At 43.8% G+C, this 17,286-nt stretch overlaps 2 protein-coding genes across 8 annotated transcripts in view; one reads left to right on the top strand and one right to left on the bottom strand.

Annotated features, from left to right (window-relative positions):
* The window catches only part of LOC128758639 (protocadherin-15-like), a 175,399-nt gene extending 169,689 nt beyond the window's left edge, over positions 1-5,710 (top strand). For all 3 annotated transcript variants that reach the window (XM_053864808.1, XM_053864806.1, XM_053864805.1), the window contains 2 exons: positions 300-429; positions 4,482-5,710. In XM_053864808.1, the coding sequence (XP_053720783.1) occupies positions 300-429; positions 4,482-5,180 (829 nt within the window). In that variant the 3' untranslated portion in view covers positions 5,181-5,710. The remainder of the gene's footprint in view (positions 1-299; positions 430-4,481) is intronic.
* Positions 5,711-9,695: 3,985 nt separating this feature from the next.
* Positions 9,696-17,286, bottom strand: part of plce1 (phospholipase C, epsilon 1) — a 64,572-nt gene continuing 56,981 nt past the window's right edge. For 2 of the 5 annotated variants that reach the window (XM_053864799.1, XM_053864800.1), the window contains 8 exons: positions 16,296-16,557; positions 16,113-16,231; positions 15,286-15,414; positions 15,011-15,208; positions 14,600-14,788; positions 14,320-14,532; positions 13,657-13,865; positions 9,697-12,748 (listed from right to left, as the gene is read on the bottom strand). In XM_053864799.1, the coding sequence (XP_053720774.1) occupies positions 13,698-13,865; positions 14,320-14,532; positions 14,600-14,788; positions 15,011-15,208; positions 15,286-15,414; positions 16,113-16,231; positions 16,296-16,557 (1,278 nt within the window). In that variant the 3' untranslated portion in view covers positions 9,697-12,748; positions 13,657-13,697. Of the gene's footprint in view, positions 12,749-13,656; positions 13,866-14,319; positions 14,533-14,599; positions 14,789-15,010; positions 15,209-15,285; positions 15,415-16,112; positions 16,232-16,295; positions 16,558-17,286 lie in introns of all 5 variants that reach the window. The other 3 variants (XM_053864802.1, XM_053864803.1, XM_053864801.1) reach the window with 3 other exon arrangements.

The raw sequence follows: 17,286 nt of genomic DNA, 5'->3' as shown, positions 1-17,286 counted from the left end.
GTAGGCAGCGCCGTTGCTCTCAGAAATGCTGGTGAGAAATGCACGGAAATCCAAAGGGTTTTGGTTGCTCTGCTCTGTTTTGTTAGGCACATTGGCCATTTTATTTTTTGTTTGGTTTTGGTTTGAATCCAAGTCCTTCCATCAAGGTTGTGCTGCATACTAGGAAGGAAAGCAAGTGGTTGCAGGAAGTGCAGTGAACTCATAAAACACAGATTCCACACATGAAAGAATCAGAATAAAAATAAATAAAATAAAAGTGACCGAACACAGTGTTTCTCTGAATCTTCTTCTCACGGCAGCTATGACCATCCTCAGTACGGCAGTCGCAGGAAGCTGATCTCCCCCTCTGGCCTCTACGATGAATACGGAGAGGTGGTTGTTGACGATGATGGGAGCTACTACTACAGCCCGCAGGAGTCTGACACTGAGGTAAACACTTGTTGAGGCTCAAAATATTTGGGCCTATATTATTTGGGTCCTTCCTCTGCAACACATTCTCACTCCCGAGGCATCACTTTGTCAAGTGGACCTCTGTGTCCAGCGTTGACATGGCGCGGAGGTCACACTCAGGGCTCGGACGTGCTTCATTTGTGCCAACATGCTTCGCAGACGACTGACTTCTGCTTCACATAAAGGTTCGCTTGAGAGTCGTCTATGTCTGATGCCTTGTGAGTGAGACTGTGCTGCGCTTTGATATCGACTCATTATCATGCCACCTCTGATCGTCTCTGCAACAACGTCTGCAAACTCGACACACACATGCAGAAACGAAAGAATGACACAGCCAAAGATGTTATTAGAGAAACGGATGCATGAAGGAACACAGTGTTTTCTACCAGGAAATAGACACCTAATCTGCCCCACGTGAAGCCACAACAAAGGCTGGAGAAGAGTCTGGCTCAGCGCTGCAGGATGAACTTCAACGCCTTTCAGCTTTGACCTAATGACTGAGCCGCCGGGGTTGGCAAAAGCTGTGAACTCACAAGTCAGAGAATAACTCAAATCTTCGAGGTCACACGAGTGAAGATGGACAGAAAAACTGTTGATCCTTGTCAGGATTTGACATTGAGCTGCTGGAGATTATCCCTCTGGCGTTTGGTTTTGACATTATTTGGGATGTGTGTCTGTCAATAGTTTAAGGCAGGGGTGGCTCACTGTGATGGAGGGGCAAAATGTAAAACACACTCCGTACACACAGGTCTATTAGTCATGTAGACACGTTTATTTCTTACTGCAAAAGGAACGGTGGTCATTTTTCCAAGATAAATCCAGAACTAAAGTGCTATCATTGGTGTAAACTACTAGTTTGTTCTGTATACTGTTTTGGTCTTGGTAGCGCCCACCTCAGTGGTCTTAGACTCTCCAGTCTCAACATGGTCTTGACTACACTGCAGTCCAAGTCATGGACTCGACAAAGTTGTTCTGGTATATTAGATATATTTTGATTTCAAATTAGTTGTATAATATATTCAACTACTTTAATTGTGTTATATGTGAGGCTGCAAGTTATTTTTACCTTGCCGCCCAGTGATACCCACTCTATTTGTTCTTTCGTGCAGCATCATTGCCCGTCATATATTTGATTGTCATAATTCGTGTTTAAAATATCCTGACTGCAATGAGCACAGTCAGTGCAGGAACAAACGAATGAGAAAAACCTTCAAAACACTGGTAAATCCACATCATAGTAACAAGAAAGCTGATATACAGTATTACTAAATAATAATACATTTTTAAAAAAGTTATTTTGTCCCATGAACTTCGTCTCAAATGTATGTCCACTCATTTATCAAATTACTTTCCTTCTTCCTTATTTTTCCTTTTTTTTTTGGAAGTTCCCAGATCAGACGTGACACAAAAATGTCACTTCATTTGTAATAACAAACAGCATGTTGAACAGCAAAGATGAGTGATGGACCAGTGAGGCTTCATGAAACAGTGTCCTTATTTTTAGAGCCCAGTAGGTGGCGCTGTTAGTTTAAAAATAAGGTGAGGTTTCATTGAAATGGCTGTTCAAATCCAATGATTTTAGAGCAGAGAGAGCCATCTAGTGGGCTCTGTAAATAAGGTCACTGTTTCATGAAGCCTCACCAGCCCATCACTACTTGAAACCCTGTGTTCTCTGTAGTGAGCAAAGACCTGGATATATAGGAGGTGATCCAGTTTCACATTACATTTTGACACTATGTACGTAAAGTTCATGCAGGCTGCTAAAATGAATGATTTGACCCCTGGGACTTGAGTGTTGTTAGTACAGTCATTTTTACAAGTAGCACTTCACAAGTTTTCTGTCTGTCAGACCTTGTTTGATTTAGTCACTCAACTTTTGTGACAGCAGGTGAGGAGACAGTTGCCTGGAGGCAGACTAGCGCCTATCCTCCAGCCACGTCCGCCCTCTTTGTACGGTCCTGCTAAACAAAACCAAGGGCCCCGAAGTGAGCGTGCATCGGACAGCGCGCCGGCTGACAGGACCAAGACCAAGAGCACCAGTGCAGCAAGCAGGTCCAAAGCTGTCTTGAGCGTGAGTGCACTGATGTCCTCTGGGATTAAAACAGCTGGACAGGCTCCTTCTCTCCACCCTCCGTGGAACAAAGCCAGAGTGGGACCGATGGAGGATCCTGGCAGAGGCAGGACGTGGGAGAGGAGAGGAGCCGCCGGAGTAGAAAGAATAGAGCCGGTGGAGAACAAAGGAGAAGATGAGGTGACGGAGAAAAGGAGCAGAGCAGCAGGCAGGGGAAGCAGAATTGATCATGTTTTGGGAGACAGAGTCGGGTCAGAGCGAAGAGGAGAGCTGCCAGGCTGGCACCCAGACGGTGGCCTAGTCATAGACGGGAGTTATTTCCAAATCTCGACTGAAGCCAGCAAACCGCTGAAACAAAAGCTGAACGGGACTCTCAGTCTTATCTCCGTGGCCAGGAGGCTGCAGGGTCCAAGCCGGGTGGGAGACGCGCAGTGGAACCAGGACAGAGCAGACGGCCAAAAGACGTTGGGCTCAGTGGGAGACAGGACCGTCTCAGCATTAGTGTCGGAGGGAAAAGAGCGAGTGAGGAAGGGCGGGGGAAAGAGGGGTAGAAAGTTTCGACACCATGTTCTGGAGACAACAAGCAGCAGCAAGGAATCTCCGTCAGAGTTTAGCCAGTCTGACACCAGCAGCCCCACTTCGTCTGTCAGCACCGACTCAGACTCGGAAGACAAAACCCAGTCAGAGAGCGAGAGTCGGGCCGAAGAGTCCGACCTCTCTGAGGGTGAGGCCAGAGGCTCAGGCAGGAGGAGTTCAAAAACCAGCGGAAGCCCTCAGGAAACTACAGAGGAGAGCGAGGAAGAAAACAGTGAGGAGCGAGGGCTGGGAACCTTGGAGATGATTGACAGCTCTGAAGACTTGTCACCTATAATTGAGGACACTGAAGAGGAGGAGGAGGAGGAGAGGACAAATGGCCAAATCAGCCGCGACGACAGGGAGGATGAGAAAGACGGCAGATGAGTCACCAGCAGAACAATCGCTCCTCAAGTAAGACCTCTTGGAAACCCCACTGCTGCGTGTGCTGTGGCCCTCTCTCCAATGTGTGAGCACAAATCTGCATGTCCTGTTTTCAAACCCCTGTGTGAGGATCGAAGAGACCTCCTCTGTCCTCCTTTCTCCCCTCTGCCTCGTCGATGGAAGTGACAGTCCTCACCGTGTTTTCTCCGCTGCTCCGTGGATTAGTCCACAGCTGCAATCACTTTCTCCTCTGTTTCAGACGCCTTTGCCTTCATGCTGCTTTACTTTGAGTCTTCTCTCCTCTAAAACAAGTCACAGGGAAGCTTTGAGCTTGAGCTCTTGTTCTGCCTGGTTAGACACTCATGGGCTTGTTTCAGTTCCACACGTGATGATGCTTCTGAAGAGGTGGAAGTCACAACACAGGAACACTCGCGCTGCTTTGGAGTGATGGGAAATTCCACTTTCAGCTTCTCTGTGCATATAGAACGACTCTCTAGCAACACACTGTCAGCCAGTGCTAATACACAACACTGTCAAAATTACTTTTACTCTTTAATTACTTTTTACACTAGCCAGAAGCAGCAGAAGAGCTCTCACTGATTTTACGCGGTAGCTTGGGGCGCTGCAGAAAAGTGCTCCTCAGGCATCAGATTCTAGGGAGCTGATTGGATGAGTTTCGTGACATGTGCCCAGTTCATGCCTGTGATTGGCTGTGCTGTGGTGCTGAAGGGGCACTTTATTCAGAGCCCTGCAAACAGTATACAAATAACAGGAAGTCGCTTCCTCCGAAATTTCAGCCATTTGATGCAGAAACATTTTTTTTTTGCACCTGTTTTATGACAATGTTGTGTGTGGACCGTATCAGCCGATATTCAAGACTGGGACATCAGACATTAAAAATAGGTATCAAGTTTACTAGTTTACTAGTTGAATCCGTGTACATGTGCTAACTGATCCAACAGTCTGACTTGAAATGAATGCATTTAAATTTCTCTTTTTCCAGCACGGGAACAGAAAGCGGCGGATCAAGCTGACGGTGGATCGCGAGTACGAGACCAGCTCCACTGGTGACGACAGCCAGTCCGAGCACCTACGCAGCCGCTTGCCGTCCACCTTGAACAGTCACACCAATGTGAACGGCGGCCTCTACGTGGCCCAGAATGGCTCCATCATCCGCACCCGTCGCTCTGCGGCCGCTCCGACGCAGACAGACAACAAGCCCAACTCCCCCGTCTTTAGCTCCAGGCTAACCAAGCACTTTAAAAAACTGGACAAAACGGCTTGCACGCCGGATGAAGGGTTGCCTCTCAGCAGCGGCAGATCGGCCTCAGACCGAGGCTGCAACACCCTCAGCACCTTCAAGAGTCCGGCGGTCAGTTCGGAAATCAATAAAACTCTGACGGCGATAAACACGCGACAATCCACGCTTTCTTTAGGATCAACCAATAACAGCAACACAGGCCAGGACTGCATAACCATAAAATTAAACGTGCTCAAAGGACCACAGGGCGTGGAGCAGCCCCGCATACCAGAGGAGCGAGACGGGGTGAGCGAGAGAGAGTCAAAGATAGACGTGAGGAGTGACGCCACTGAGGTCACCAGGGAGCCGCTGGAGTGCCCAAGTGACAGAACGCAGTCGGATGAGGAGGAACTGTGGATGGGCCCGTGGAACAACCTGCATATACCCATGACCAAGCTCTGACTGACGCCCCACTGCCGTGCTCACTGTTGGCCAAGAACGCCAGTTTCACACATTTACGGATGGACACCCAGCTGAATTGTAAGATGTTCATTTCCGGGACTGCGTAAGATTTTCATTGAAATGTTAAGATTACTCACCTGAGCAAAGAAATGCACTCGATTCCACTGCAAAAGCGTTTGTTGATGTTAATCTTGTTTCACGGTGTTTATTGAGGTGTTGATGTTTTTTACAACGTGACTTGAACATCCCATTGACCCTGAATGATCTCGGAGGCCTGCAGAAGATTGTACCGTGTGTGTGTGGAGACTTATATTTGTACTTTGATAAGAAAAAAAAAAATGAAGTGGACTTTTTACTGACCCTTTAAGAGGCTCTGAATGGAAGTGCTGCTGCGGTGACTCATCTCAAACATTGCCTGACTTGCTGCGGCCAAGCACAAGTCGTGTTACTCAACCCTGCCTTTTTATCTTTGTCAAGTTGCTTGGCAAAAAAAGGATTCAAATAAAATGTTCACCCATTCAACCAGTCATGTCCTACATTCTTCACAGTCCTCCCAAAAGTGGATCTATTGAATGATCTGCTCTGACTTCTGAGGTGATGGCTGATGAAATATCCAGTTAGTGGTGTCAGAGTTGAAGGTACTGGGCAACAGCTCATGTTGAGTAGAGTGCTCAAGTAGAGTCGGAGAGGCCAGACTCGGAGGTGCCGCGGTAAAAGCAGAAGTAAAAGCCATTGACTGATGCAGTAAAGGATATGAAGGGGACTGGTGTGACCAGGGAGGATGATCAGGATTTGGGTTGGTTCATGGAATCGCCCCTTGCGTGACCGGTTTCTGAAGCATCCCTCATTGCACCAGTTCCAGACACAATGTGTTCCCTGTTCAGGAGTGTCCTACATGCACGACGGTGCCGCCTGCTTTGTGTGCTGTTCTGCTCTGCTCCCAGTGAGTGAAGAGCTGTCATGTCTGTCTGAGTCTGGCTAATTTAATTGTCAGGTAGAACCAAAGACGGAGGAGGACAGTGTTTGTCTTGCAAACCCTTCAGCTGCAGGAATGAAAGTCGAGTGGCTCTTATATGCCGCCTTGTTTTCAAGTTGAGATTTCCTTTGTAAAGTTTTTTGGAGGTAGATCCCATGTTTAGCAGTTCTGTTTCTCAAGATTGTGAGTGTTTTTCTGTTTTAAATGAATCCATGACTTCAAACAACTTCATGAAGTCTAATATCAGAAGTTATCTTTCTTACAGAGGTGCGATGCCTTCGGTTTTCATTTATGAATCCTTGGTTTGCTTTGGAATCCTTCAGTTCAGATGTGTGGGCATGATCCAGAGAAATAATGACCCATCGCACGTATGAAAAATGTATCATAGCTCAGTAGAGGTTTCTTGGTTTTACATCAGGTTAGAAGTCTTTTATATACACGGTGGTAGTCACAACAGAGGACGTGTGCAACATAGATTTGAGTTGTGCAGTGTCTGTTCTGCACTAAAAGAAGTTTTATTTTAAACCCAGAAATACTGTTGTGTCTCCTGGTGTGGTTAAGTAAAAGTGTCCACGCATGCGTGTGTTTGGGCTGGACTTGGGTTTATGCCAGGTGAAAGCTCGTGATGGGCCAGTGAGGCTTCATGAAACAGTGTCCTTCTTTTTAGAGACCAGCAGGTGGAACTGTTTTTTTTTTTTAATAAGGTGAAGTTTCATTGAAATGGCTATTCAAATCCAAAGCTTTTAGAGCAGAGAGAGCCATCTAGTGAGCTCTGAAAATAAGGGCACTGTTTCATGAAGCCTCATCTGCCCATCACTAGTGAAAGCATCACGCTGTGGGCAGGTGGGTAAAGCAGCATTTTAGTGTCTGGTGTAGGTTTCTAAACATGTATTTGTGCAGCAGTGATTTGTCTTTGCAGTGATGGCATGAACGTCGCTGGAGTATGAGGTGAGGTGTGTAGCTGTGTGTAGCTGTCAACAGTGCGTGCTTTGGTTTTGGTGTACCTGGTTTTTCCTCAGTTGTTGGGAGCAATTCTTGGCAAAACACCTCCTTGTGAGAGGCTGAGGAAAGCATTTTTGGCTATGTGAGGTCCCCAGAAAGATAGAAATAGAATGTCGGGTTTATAGGAGTGAATATAAAGTGATGTAAAGTTTTGTTGTCTCATGTGTTCAACTGTGGTTTTGAGTGACATCCAGGATTTCATCTCAAGAACCTAGAAGGGTTTAGCACCAAAAGGCTTGTTTTATGATCATGAGTGTGTTTGTCAATGAGAAGGTGAGATGATAAAACGGAATCAGGTAATGTAGAGGGGAAATAAAGGTGATCATGCTGCAATAGATGTGAAGAGTTTGAGACAGACAAAAATGGCAGCACCTCCGCAACATTGTTCAAGTAGGATTCCATAGAAGTGAAAGTTCTTGCCTCACCAAGTCATGTGGATGGCAGTATATCTCTGACCTACATTCCAGCTCTGTGAACGATTTTAAGTCCAATCCGACATTTCTCCTCAGACGTTCTTCAGATCAGTTTTCCGACAGAAAACTTTCAAGGAACTTACTGTATCTGCTGATTCCATTTGTCTCATAATTCCACCGAAAGTTTATCCCTTATCTCTCAGACAACTTCCCGAAAAATAACTTTTTTCCCATAATATTATTCTGTATGGTCCCATATTTGCAGTCAGTGTGATGCGTGGTGCGCAGCAGTTAACTCAGCGTCACACTCAGCACCGGCTCGCGGAGCTAGTCTGTCACAAGCGTTCTGAGCTGCTTTGTCCTAACATCCTTTGGTGAGGTGGACGGGTTTAGATCCACAGCAGGAGTCCTCGTACTGGCACTAGCAATTTAGCCAGTTGCTCACAGTAATAGGGATATAAATTCCAAAAGAAAGTGAAAGAGCTCAGAATGTGTCTTTTAAAGCTTCCTGTTACGCGCCAACTTCATGTATTGCAAAACTATTTAGTGGAACCCCCAATGTGAGGCTTGCAGACCCCCAGTACTGGGAGTTCGCATTGAAACATCCAAGTCAAACAGGTTCACAAGCAGAATATTTTCACACCTTCAAACAGCTCACTCCAGTCGTAAAGGTGTGTCCTGGGTCTGCCCCAAGGCCTCCTCCCAGTTGGACATGCCCAGACTTCACCAGGATAAGACTCCTCAACTGGTATCTCACTGAAAGACTGCTGCTTGTATTTCAGATCTTCCAATTCTTCTCAAAAGTGGTGGCCATAGTTGAAAGCAGATTGCAGACTGACAGTAAATGGAGGACAGAAGGTCCCAGTCAGCAGGGGCCAGTAGCACCATGTCATTTGTAAAAAGTGGACATGACATCCAGAGGTCTCCAAACTTCAAGACCGTCTCTATTGTAGCCGGATCAGAGGTCCTGTCCATAAAAACCAGGAGCAGCACCAGTGATCATGCGAGGAAAGTTCAGCATTTTGGTTTCCAGCAAGACCCCTCATGGCCTGGAATGTGGACCCAACATCTACAAGGCCATTTCTCTTCTAGACAGATACGTAGTCCGATCCTTCCTCAGCAAAGTTTATCATGATGAAGACACAAACATTTTCATTGTGCCACATTAGATTATAAATGTCAACAATACCTCAAGCACCTTCAAAACTTTCAACATTTATACAGGTGAGCTCACTTTTTTATACCTTCTACTTTCTGTCACAGGAGAGTGTCTACTGTAGTACTGTGTCTATGTTATGACACGCACTTCTGCATTATGACCCCTAGAGTGATCAAGATTGACATTACCATTCCTATAAAAGAAAAAAGAAAAAAAGAAAAAATGAATGGCACATCATAGCTGCAGTTACTGAGCCATAAAGCCTGAGGATCATACGTTTCTTTTTTTAAGGCGATCAGAACACTGAAATTGGATCATAAATGTGAGCAGAAAATGGATTTTTAACCACGCTGCAACATTAGGGGATCATTTTTGAGCACAAGTGTCAGAGTAGCTAGCAGCAGACCTCAAGACGGAAACTGTGCTCACACGTGATGGTTGAGTTTCAGGGTCTTCTTGCTGGTTAAAATATTTATAACTTTTTTTTATCAACACGGTGAGCAGGTCACAGTCCCTCGGCGATCACTAAGAAGCTTAAACATCAGGGATGTAATCAGACCAACATGAAATAACAGAAAAAAACATGCATACAGTGAAACTAATTCACTACATAGAAAATGGATGTACTTGGACATATGATATGACAAAATCAAATGCTAACTTGATAACAAAGATATAGCATTTAAAATATTGTTAAAATTGCAGAGAGACATTATTTATACAGAAGAAGAAACAAGTTCAAATGTACTATATTCTACAGGCAAAAACATGCTCATACAAAAGAAGAGAGATCTCAGATTCCAAAAATGTATGCTAAAAAGTATTGATAAAAAAATTGTGGAAAAACACACAATACAAATACAAGGCAGGGAATTTGATTTGGACGATCAGATGAAAAATTTTAATGTCTTAAAAACTTCAGGAGAAAATGCTGAAAAAAACAAAGTGGAATGAGGCAGGAAAAAGTAGTGACAGATACACATCTAAACGGTAAAAAACAAAACAATGTTTACTTCATTGGGATATTGGTGAGACAAAGTTGTAAAAAAATATGGAATCACCATGAAAATAAAGACTCCACAGGACTTTCAATCAATTTATTATTCTTGTTGTGAGTCAGAATGACAAAAGAAGGTTTCATAAATTCAAGTACAAGGCAACTGTTGTTAGCAGTGGATGTTCAGAAGATGATGTTTTCAGTGTTTCAACTTCGACTGAAACCACTGAATAAAACACGACGGCGTGACTGAACTAGATTGAAACATTTAAACACTAAAAAGTGTCAGATACATTCTAAAAGCTCTGCGTAATAGAGGGAAACAGACTTCTCACGTCCCAGTTCAAGTAAAACCAAGCTTTGACAGGAAATAAAAGATGGATGCCAACAGTGGGGAGCCAGCCAGGGCTTCACAGTCAAATAAATAACATCCAAACACACTGGTTAGTTGAAGAAATGCTACATTCAGAAACAAGGGCTCGCGGTGGAGCAGGAGGATGAAGCTCAACGTCTGTATCACTAAGTGTTGAGCATCCTCTTACACGTGGCAAGTGACATGAAAGAAAGGGAAAGAGACTTCACTTGATCGTGTGCTGCTTCTACTAGCTGGGATCCTGACCATCAACAATGCTGGCCTTCCATAACTGGGTCAAAGATAAGACAAATCAAGAATTTTAAAAAAAAAGGAGCAGCACAATCCCAAATCAAAAGATTGTAGTCAGTAAGGGGCAGCAACGAGCAGAAAATTCAGTTCTAATGCTTCAACTTTTGAGTGAAAATGGCTTAACAATACCCACAATTTTCCTCATACTACTGGCATCACACAGTCACTGAAGTATTTCAAACGTCTCTCCAGCCACTGAAAGTTTCCACAAGAAACTCTTATCATAACAATTACATGGATGAACTTTTATGATGAAATCATTTTTAAAAAAAAGTATTAAAAACTCAAACTTTGTTTTATATGATTTTTTTTAACAAACCTAAAACTGTCTTTGAGGTAAATTTTGTTTCAATAAATGAGTCAACCTTTATGTCTGCAACTACAGGGCTGATGTGGAATAACAGTCAAATAACTTCAATAAATATTCAGCATGTTCAAGGCTTCCACGTTTATATATTTCAGCAAGTTGGTTTGTTGGAGATTAAATTATGATGTGATTCCCACTTATTCACCCATTAACAGTGTGAGAGCCTTTGGCTTGCTCATTGCAGAGCATGTTGAAGAAGTGAGTTAAACTAGAGGTGGAAGCTTGGATCAGACGGAACATCAAGGTGAGCATTAGGATTATGAATCCATACAACAATGAACCCCTGGTGAAATAGACAGAAAGAGGAGGAATAGTGTACATCCCTAAATAAATCACAGTAGGGCAAATATTTATAAATAAACACAAGTTTGAGTTGAAACATCACAATAAAATAAAAAAAGTGCAAATGCTATGAGCAGTTTCACATCAATGGAATCTGTAGTTTTTGAAATAAATGTGAGCAGTTTGTGTGTTTGTCCTGTCATTGTGTCACGTTTCTGCATGGGAATTGATTTACCCTTATAATAAAGCTAATTTGAGACAACAACAGACTGAATTAGAACTTCTGGAAATGTAGTAAAAGCATCACTACGCCACTATAACCGGCTCTCCTGAGGTGGAGATACACATCTGCAGCACGTCTGCAGCACGCTGTGTATGGCACGCAACTCAGTGAGTCTCATATTTGCAGCGAATCGTAAGGCAGATGTGTGTTTTCTCTGTTATAAAACAGTAAACAGTTGTTATGATGCGATGATGTAACTACATTTTCAAAAACAGTGAAGGCCACATAGAAAACTCACCATCCATTACTTTATAATGACCATATGGAACACAGAAAGTTTTTATATTCAGCAGATTATTGCATAATTCAGGTGTTGTGATTACTGCAGTGTCACTGGCAGGACTGTTATAGTGTTTTACTACAAAGCAACATACTGCGTTTAGCGTCTTAAGAACACAGGTGAAGCAGGATTAGGACAAATATTTCAGTTATTGACCAAGGCACATTCCTGTTCAGAAAGATATATTTAATGTGACTCCTAAAAATATCCTGAAATTGAGCCAAATGATCATATATTTATTCAAATCACTTAAGTAGACCCAATTAAAATAATATTTTCGCAGTATTCCTTAGTAGTGGCCGACTGATCTTTAAATAATGACTCATAAATAAATATGAAGACGGCGGATGGAGCCAGTGTGTTTGAGGCTCATCAGTCGGAACTCTACAACAGTTTTCTATTTCTGTCATAAAAAATAAAAGAAAAAAACACTTACTCTTCGCTGCACAAGTCTGATCATTAAACTTTCTATTCAGTACTTTTACATGTCGAAGACTGATTTATAAATCGAATGAAACTAAAAATGAACTTGTGAATGAATGAAGCTTTGTCATCCAGAATGTGTCAGTACAGTACTGTGAATTTAAAATAAAGAACCAGACAAGCCTGCTCGTCTTCAATGCCCAAAACCTTCTCACCCGCTTTGCACAAACCTCTATGATCCCAAACATCAGGCTACTAATCCCACACACATCAAACTGTCCCATCATCTGAGGTCACCCTCAGCTAGCCTGTTCTATCGTCCGGCGTCATCAGGAGAGTCTAAAGAAGTGAAGAGTGACAGGGGGAAAAAAAAAAAAGCTCACATTCAGTGTGACAGCTTCTCCATGTGCTCCTGACCTCTACTCTCTCTTCATCACGGTGAACCAACCAGCGTCGGCCCCCGTCTTGCTGGACGAGCCAAAGTTCCTGTGGTCATCACCCTGAAAGAAACCTGGAGGTAAATCTCTCCGGTCTTCATTTGTGGATCTTCCAGTTACGAAGGAGGTGGAGCTTCCACGGGGCCAGAGTGAAGGAGGAGGTGGGGAGGTGGTCTGGTTGGAGTGTCCGCCGGCACAAGGAGGAGGAGCCGTGCAGGAAGCGCCCCGCCCCCACTCTGCCCTCAGCCACCCAGGCCTTCAGACCTGCGGCTGCAGACAGGTACCCTGCAGGAAGGAGGAGGCACATTCAAGCATTGCTCCCAGTCATGCGACGAACTCTCGCTCCCAGTGTTACTGTAGAAGGATGTGGGGAACTGAGAAGTCAGGATGGTGTCTGGCAAACCTCTCCCACAGGCTGCATGCTCACATTTACTGGGTTTCACACTCAGTCATCTGAATTGCTGAGGACTGCTCAGTGATGTTGCCTGAAGCTCCAATGGTTTTATTCTCATATTGGCTTGGCAAGGATGACGGAACCAGCCGTCACCTGTCTGGTGATCTCTTTTAAAGACATCTGTGACACCTGCTCCAGTCAGATTACCAAAACTCAGTCCCATGTTTCTAAGTAGTGATGTGTTTTTAACTTAATTCAGAGACTTCCTAAATACTTGCACTGCCCTCTACATAGACCATAATGTAAAGTCAACGCTCCAAAAGTCTAGCACGTGAGCAGACGGTTGTTGACTGTTCATCGTAGCTTGCCTCACGTCCTGTCGGTGTAAAGGAAAGGGCACGTGGACTGGTTATTGTGCTCGAATATGAACAGCAGCAGGTGGTGGGTCTGCCCTTGAGCCTACTTGAACAGCCTGAACACCTTAGCAGCAGAAGGCCTCACGAGCGGCTGAGCCAGCTCAACAGGCTTGTTCCACTGTGGAGGAGGAACACATCCACTCTGAGCCTATCCCACAGGAGGAAACCTATTTCATCCACCGTTATCTACTGTGGCTGTCAAGCCAAAGAAGTCTGGATGAGTGTAGGACAGTAGATTTATCATTGCATGACACGCTCCCAGTGATCCCAAATCTCACCAGAACTTGAACTAAGGACTCAGTGTTGACACAAAACTCTCATTGTTAGAAGTTTAAACACAGACATGGTTCTCTTGAAAGTGTTAATAGAGTTATCATAGGTACCTCTGTCGCTGTCCCATGCACAGACAGCAAAAGAGAGAGCTTCACTCCTGCAGCTCAGTCAGCGCCACACAGCATGCTGCTCTTTCGTCCTTACTCTGGGCCGGCCCGTCCACGCCTCCCACCCCGGTGGTCATGGTGCGGCTGCGACTGGTCAGCTTCTTCAGCTCGCTGGCAAATGAAATGACTCTCTTTTTGTCCTCTCTCGCCACCTGAGAACACAACAACATGGCGGCTTGACACTCTTTTCCATCATCGGGACAGAGACGGGGCCACAACCAGTTGGAGCTCAAACAGCAGATCGGAGACAAAAGAATAAATGAAACTAAATAAACAAAAGCACTTTTTATTGATGTCACATGATCACAGCGTTATTTACAGGAGTGTCTCTACAAAACCAGTTAAATTAATAAATAAAAATAAATATAATTAAAAGAAGAAAATAAAATGGGAAACAACAAACATGATTGGGACAAACAAAACAGCTACCATTTAGAAGCACAAACATGCAGACACATAAAATCAACGTTGGGAACAGGGTTTTCTAAAAATCATTTGACAACATTTACAAGTGAGGAGGACAAAATGAGAACAAACGAGAGAATAGACAAGGGGACCACACAGTCTGTCTCTGAACGGCCGGCGACATCTTGTGGTCTACCGTACCTGCTCCTTCAGTTTCAGAACGAACCTCCCCGCCCCCCGCCAGCGGCTCTGCGCTTGGTACACACACTCGTGATCCAGCAGCACCCGCTGAAGGGCTTTGCCAGTGGAGGACTTCTTAGAACCAGGCTCCTTAGTGACCTCCTCCATCAGGACGTAGTCACATGGATTGGGGTTTGTCAGGATGCTGTAGGAGTACTTGGCCTTGGTCAGCGTCTGAGATGAAACAACAGGAGTATTAAGAGTCATGTTCCCACAGTGTTACAGATCTTGCCTGTCTCACCTGCTGGATGATGTCCTGGGCGGTGCTGTAGCGCGGCACCTTGATGACGGTGTGAGGCTGCTCTGGTGAAACTTCATGGACCTGTATGAAGAACATATCGTCCTCCCCGACTCCGACAGCTGCTCCGTCTTTGACCCCTGCAGAGGCCGCCTCGTCTCCCTCCGGCGTTGTGCTCTTCTCAGTCAAACTCTGCGTCCAAACAAACACTGTACTGAATGCTTAAAAGTGTATGAGGTTGTGATTCTCAAATGCGGACATGTGCAGTGAAGATTAAGACACACTAGGGGGAGCCAGAAGAGTTCGACATGGACAACAAGTGAAAGGATTTCAAATTAAAATGAATTTACGGACTGCACATAACTGAATAGAAAATACCGTGTTAAAAGACAATTGACTCAAAGACGTGTGTACCTCCTCTCGACATTTAAGTAAAAGTCTCCCCACACATCCGTCTTCTGTGTCCCACAAGGACACCAGCCTGACAACCTCCTCCTCCGGCGCTAGAGGGCGGTGTTGACAGCAGCGCTTGGTCTCACCCCGCTCTTTCACCAATGGAACCTTCTCTTCACATAAAAAGTACTCATTCGTGCTTCTGTCGGACCCCACGACCTGTTAGAGAAATAAGAAAAATTAATTATTGGCATGAATGCACCACTCCACAAAAGGTGACTCCAGCGGCGGCTGACCAGGTCCAGCAGTTGTTTTGCTGTGGTTTGCTCGGTCAGGGTGAAGACAGTGAAGGGTTCAGGACCAGGAGCTCCATGTACAGTGACCCTGTGCTGCGGGACAACACGCTTCTCCTCTGGACTGAAAAGCTACGAGGAAAAACACAGATAGAGCAAACTTATCAATCCCTAAATGGGAAATAACACAAGAAACAAAGATTGTTTTCGATACTTAAAATGTATAGTTTGGTCGAAAATTGTAGAATATGTATTTCAACTACTACTATATAAACAGATTACTGTTAAACACAACAAAGCAAATGTTATTTTAAAATGATGAAAAACAATGCATAATAAAGAACATAAGAATATCCATTCATCAAATAAAATCAATAATTAATTCCAAAATATAATATTGAAATGAAAATTGTAAATGTATCCAGAACAATGTTCTAACAATCTTAATGTAGCTAAACCAAAAACAAGCCAAGGCCAAGATGTCAATTCATAACTGATCTTTTTCAAGATCTACAGGAACTACATTCCAGCTCTCACAAAAACAACATTTTGGGAAAATAATGTAACTTTTCATTCATAAATAAATAAAAACATTTGATGGGTTAAAAAAATAATAACTAGTCAATGACTGATTGTGATTGAAACAACAGAGCCTAAAAAAGAAAAAGCAACAATGAGGATTCAAAATAAAACAGAGACTTAAAGAGGGGGGAATGGAATTGATATAAATAGAATGCTTGCAGAGCACATTTTTGGTAAATTTCACAAATGCACTGTAAAAACTAGCTTTTTCATGGTTGTGTTCACATATTTTCTGCTTTTGAGCTCACCAACGATGAAGAGGTGGTGCCTCCTGCTGGAATTTCCTCTCTTCTGCGGTTGTAGATGAATAAACCCGACACTTCAAGTGGTTCATTATGATGTGTTCTCAACTGCACATGTCTGTAGCCTGAATCACAAACAACAAACACGTGATATTTGATTTCCTTAGTGAGTGAAAGTATTTCTCTCACCTGGTTTGAGGGCTTTCAAAGGCAGAGTCCTCTGTGCGGTGGTTTGGGAGCTGTTGTTCTCCACAACAGCGAAGCGGATGAAGCACAATTCCTCAAAGTGCACACTGAACTGGAAGTGTTCGCTCCACATGGGGTTGAGCGTGTTGCGGTGGATGGGTTTGGTGCGGAAGTGGCAGCTGTCCACGGGCATTCCCAGGACATCCACCTCGACGCAGGGGCTGCCCGAGCTGTTGCTGGGACACACATTCTGACCAGACACGATCTAAGAGACGAGCAAATCACCATCAGTCACATTCTCAACGCACAACATCATCACTTCTTCTTCAGTCCAACTATAGAAATATTAATAAACAAGATCACCCGCTAAAATATTTTCAATTTATTTGTAGAGGACCCACTGAGACTTTAGCAATTCATATGAAAAACTCTTCAATGAAAACACTTGGAGTAGCTTCATTTTTAATCACTACACAATAACTGCAACGCTGCTGGGATCAGGAGGTAAACACCAACTGACAGCTTTCTAGGGGAAGAGGAAACAATACAACATAAGATGACGATTATTTTAAAGTATAATTTTCTATTACAAACCCACCCTGTCAAAGGGGGATGTTTGCAAATCGAGAAATGACTGAATGAATTCCCTCCACCCCCAAAAAAAAAACACTTTCAGGAAAGTGACTTCATGAGATAAATTTCCATCAATTAATTACAGACAAAAAATTATTTATGAAATAACAGATTATCATCGCTTAGTTTCTTTCGCAGGGAACATTTTTCCTGGTGCACAATACCAGTATGATCATGGTCATCATAACTACAACATCCATGTCGTCTGAGAGGAGATTGCTCTGTTTAAAAAACGACAGGATAGAAGAAAAATATAGCACTTGGCTTATCTCTGGACCACTTCCTCCCTGATGTTTAAGCTCATGTTTACAAATTCCACTTGTATTTCATAATTCTGGTAAATGTGATTGGATGGAACATA

Source organism: Synchiropus splendidus, chromosome 5 (assembly GCF_027744825.2).
Source record: "Synchiropus splendidus isolate RoL2022-P1 chromosome 5, RoL_Sspl_1.0, whole genome shotgun sequence".
NCBI classification, from domain to species: Eukaryota; Metazoa; Chordata; class Actinopteri; order Syngnathiformes; family Callionymidae; genus Synchiropus; species Synchiropus splendidus.
Note: the sequence above shows the minus strand (reverse complement) of the source record. Positions and strands in the feature narration are given on the sequence as shown.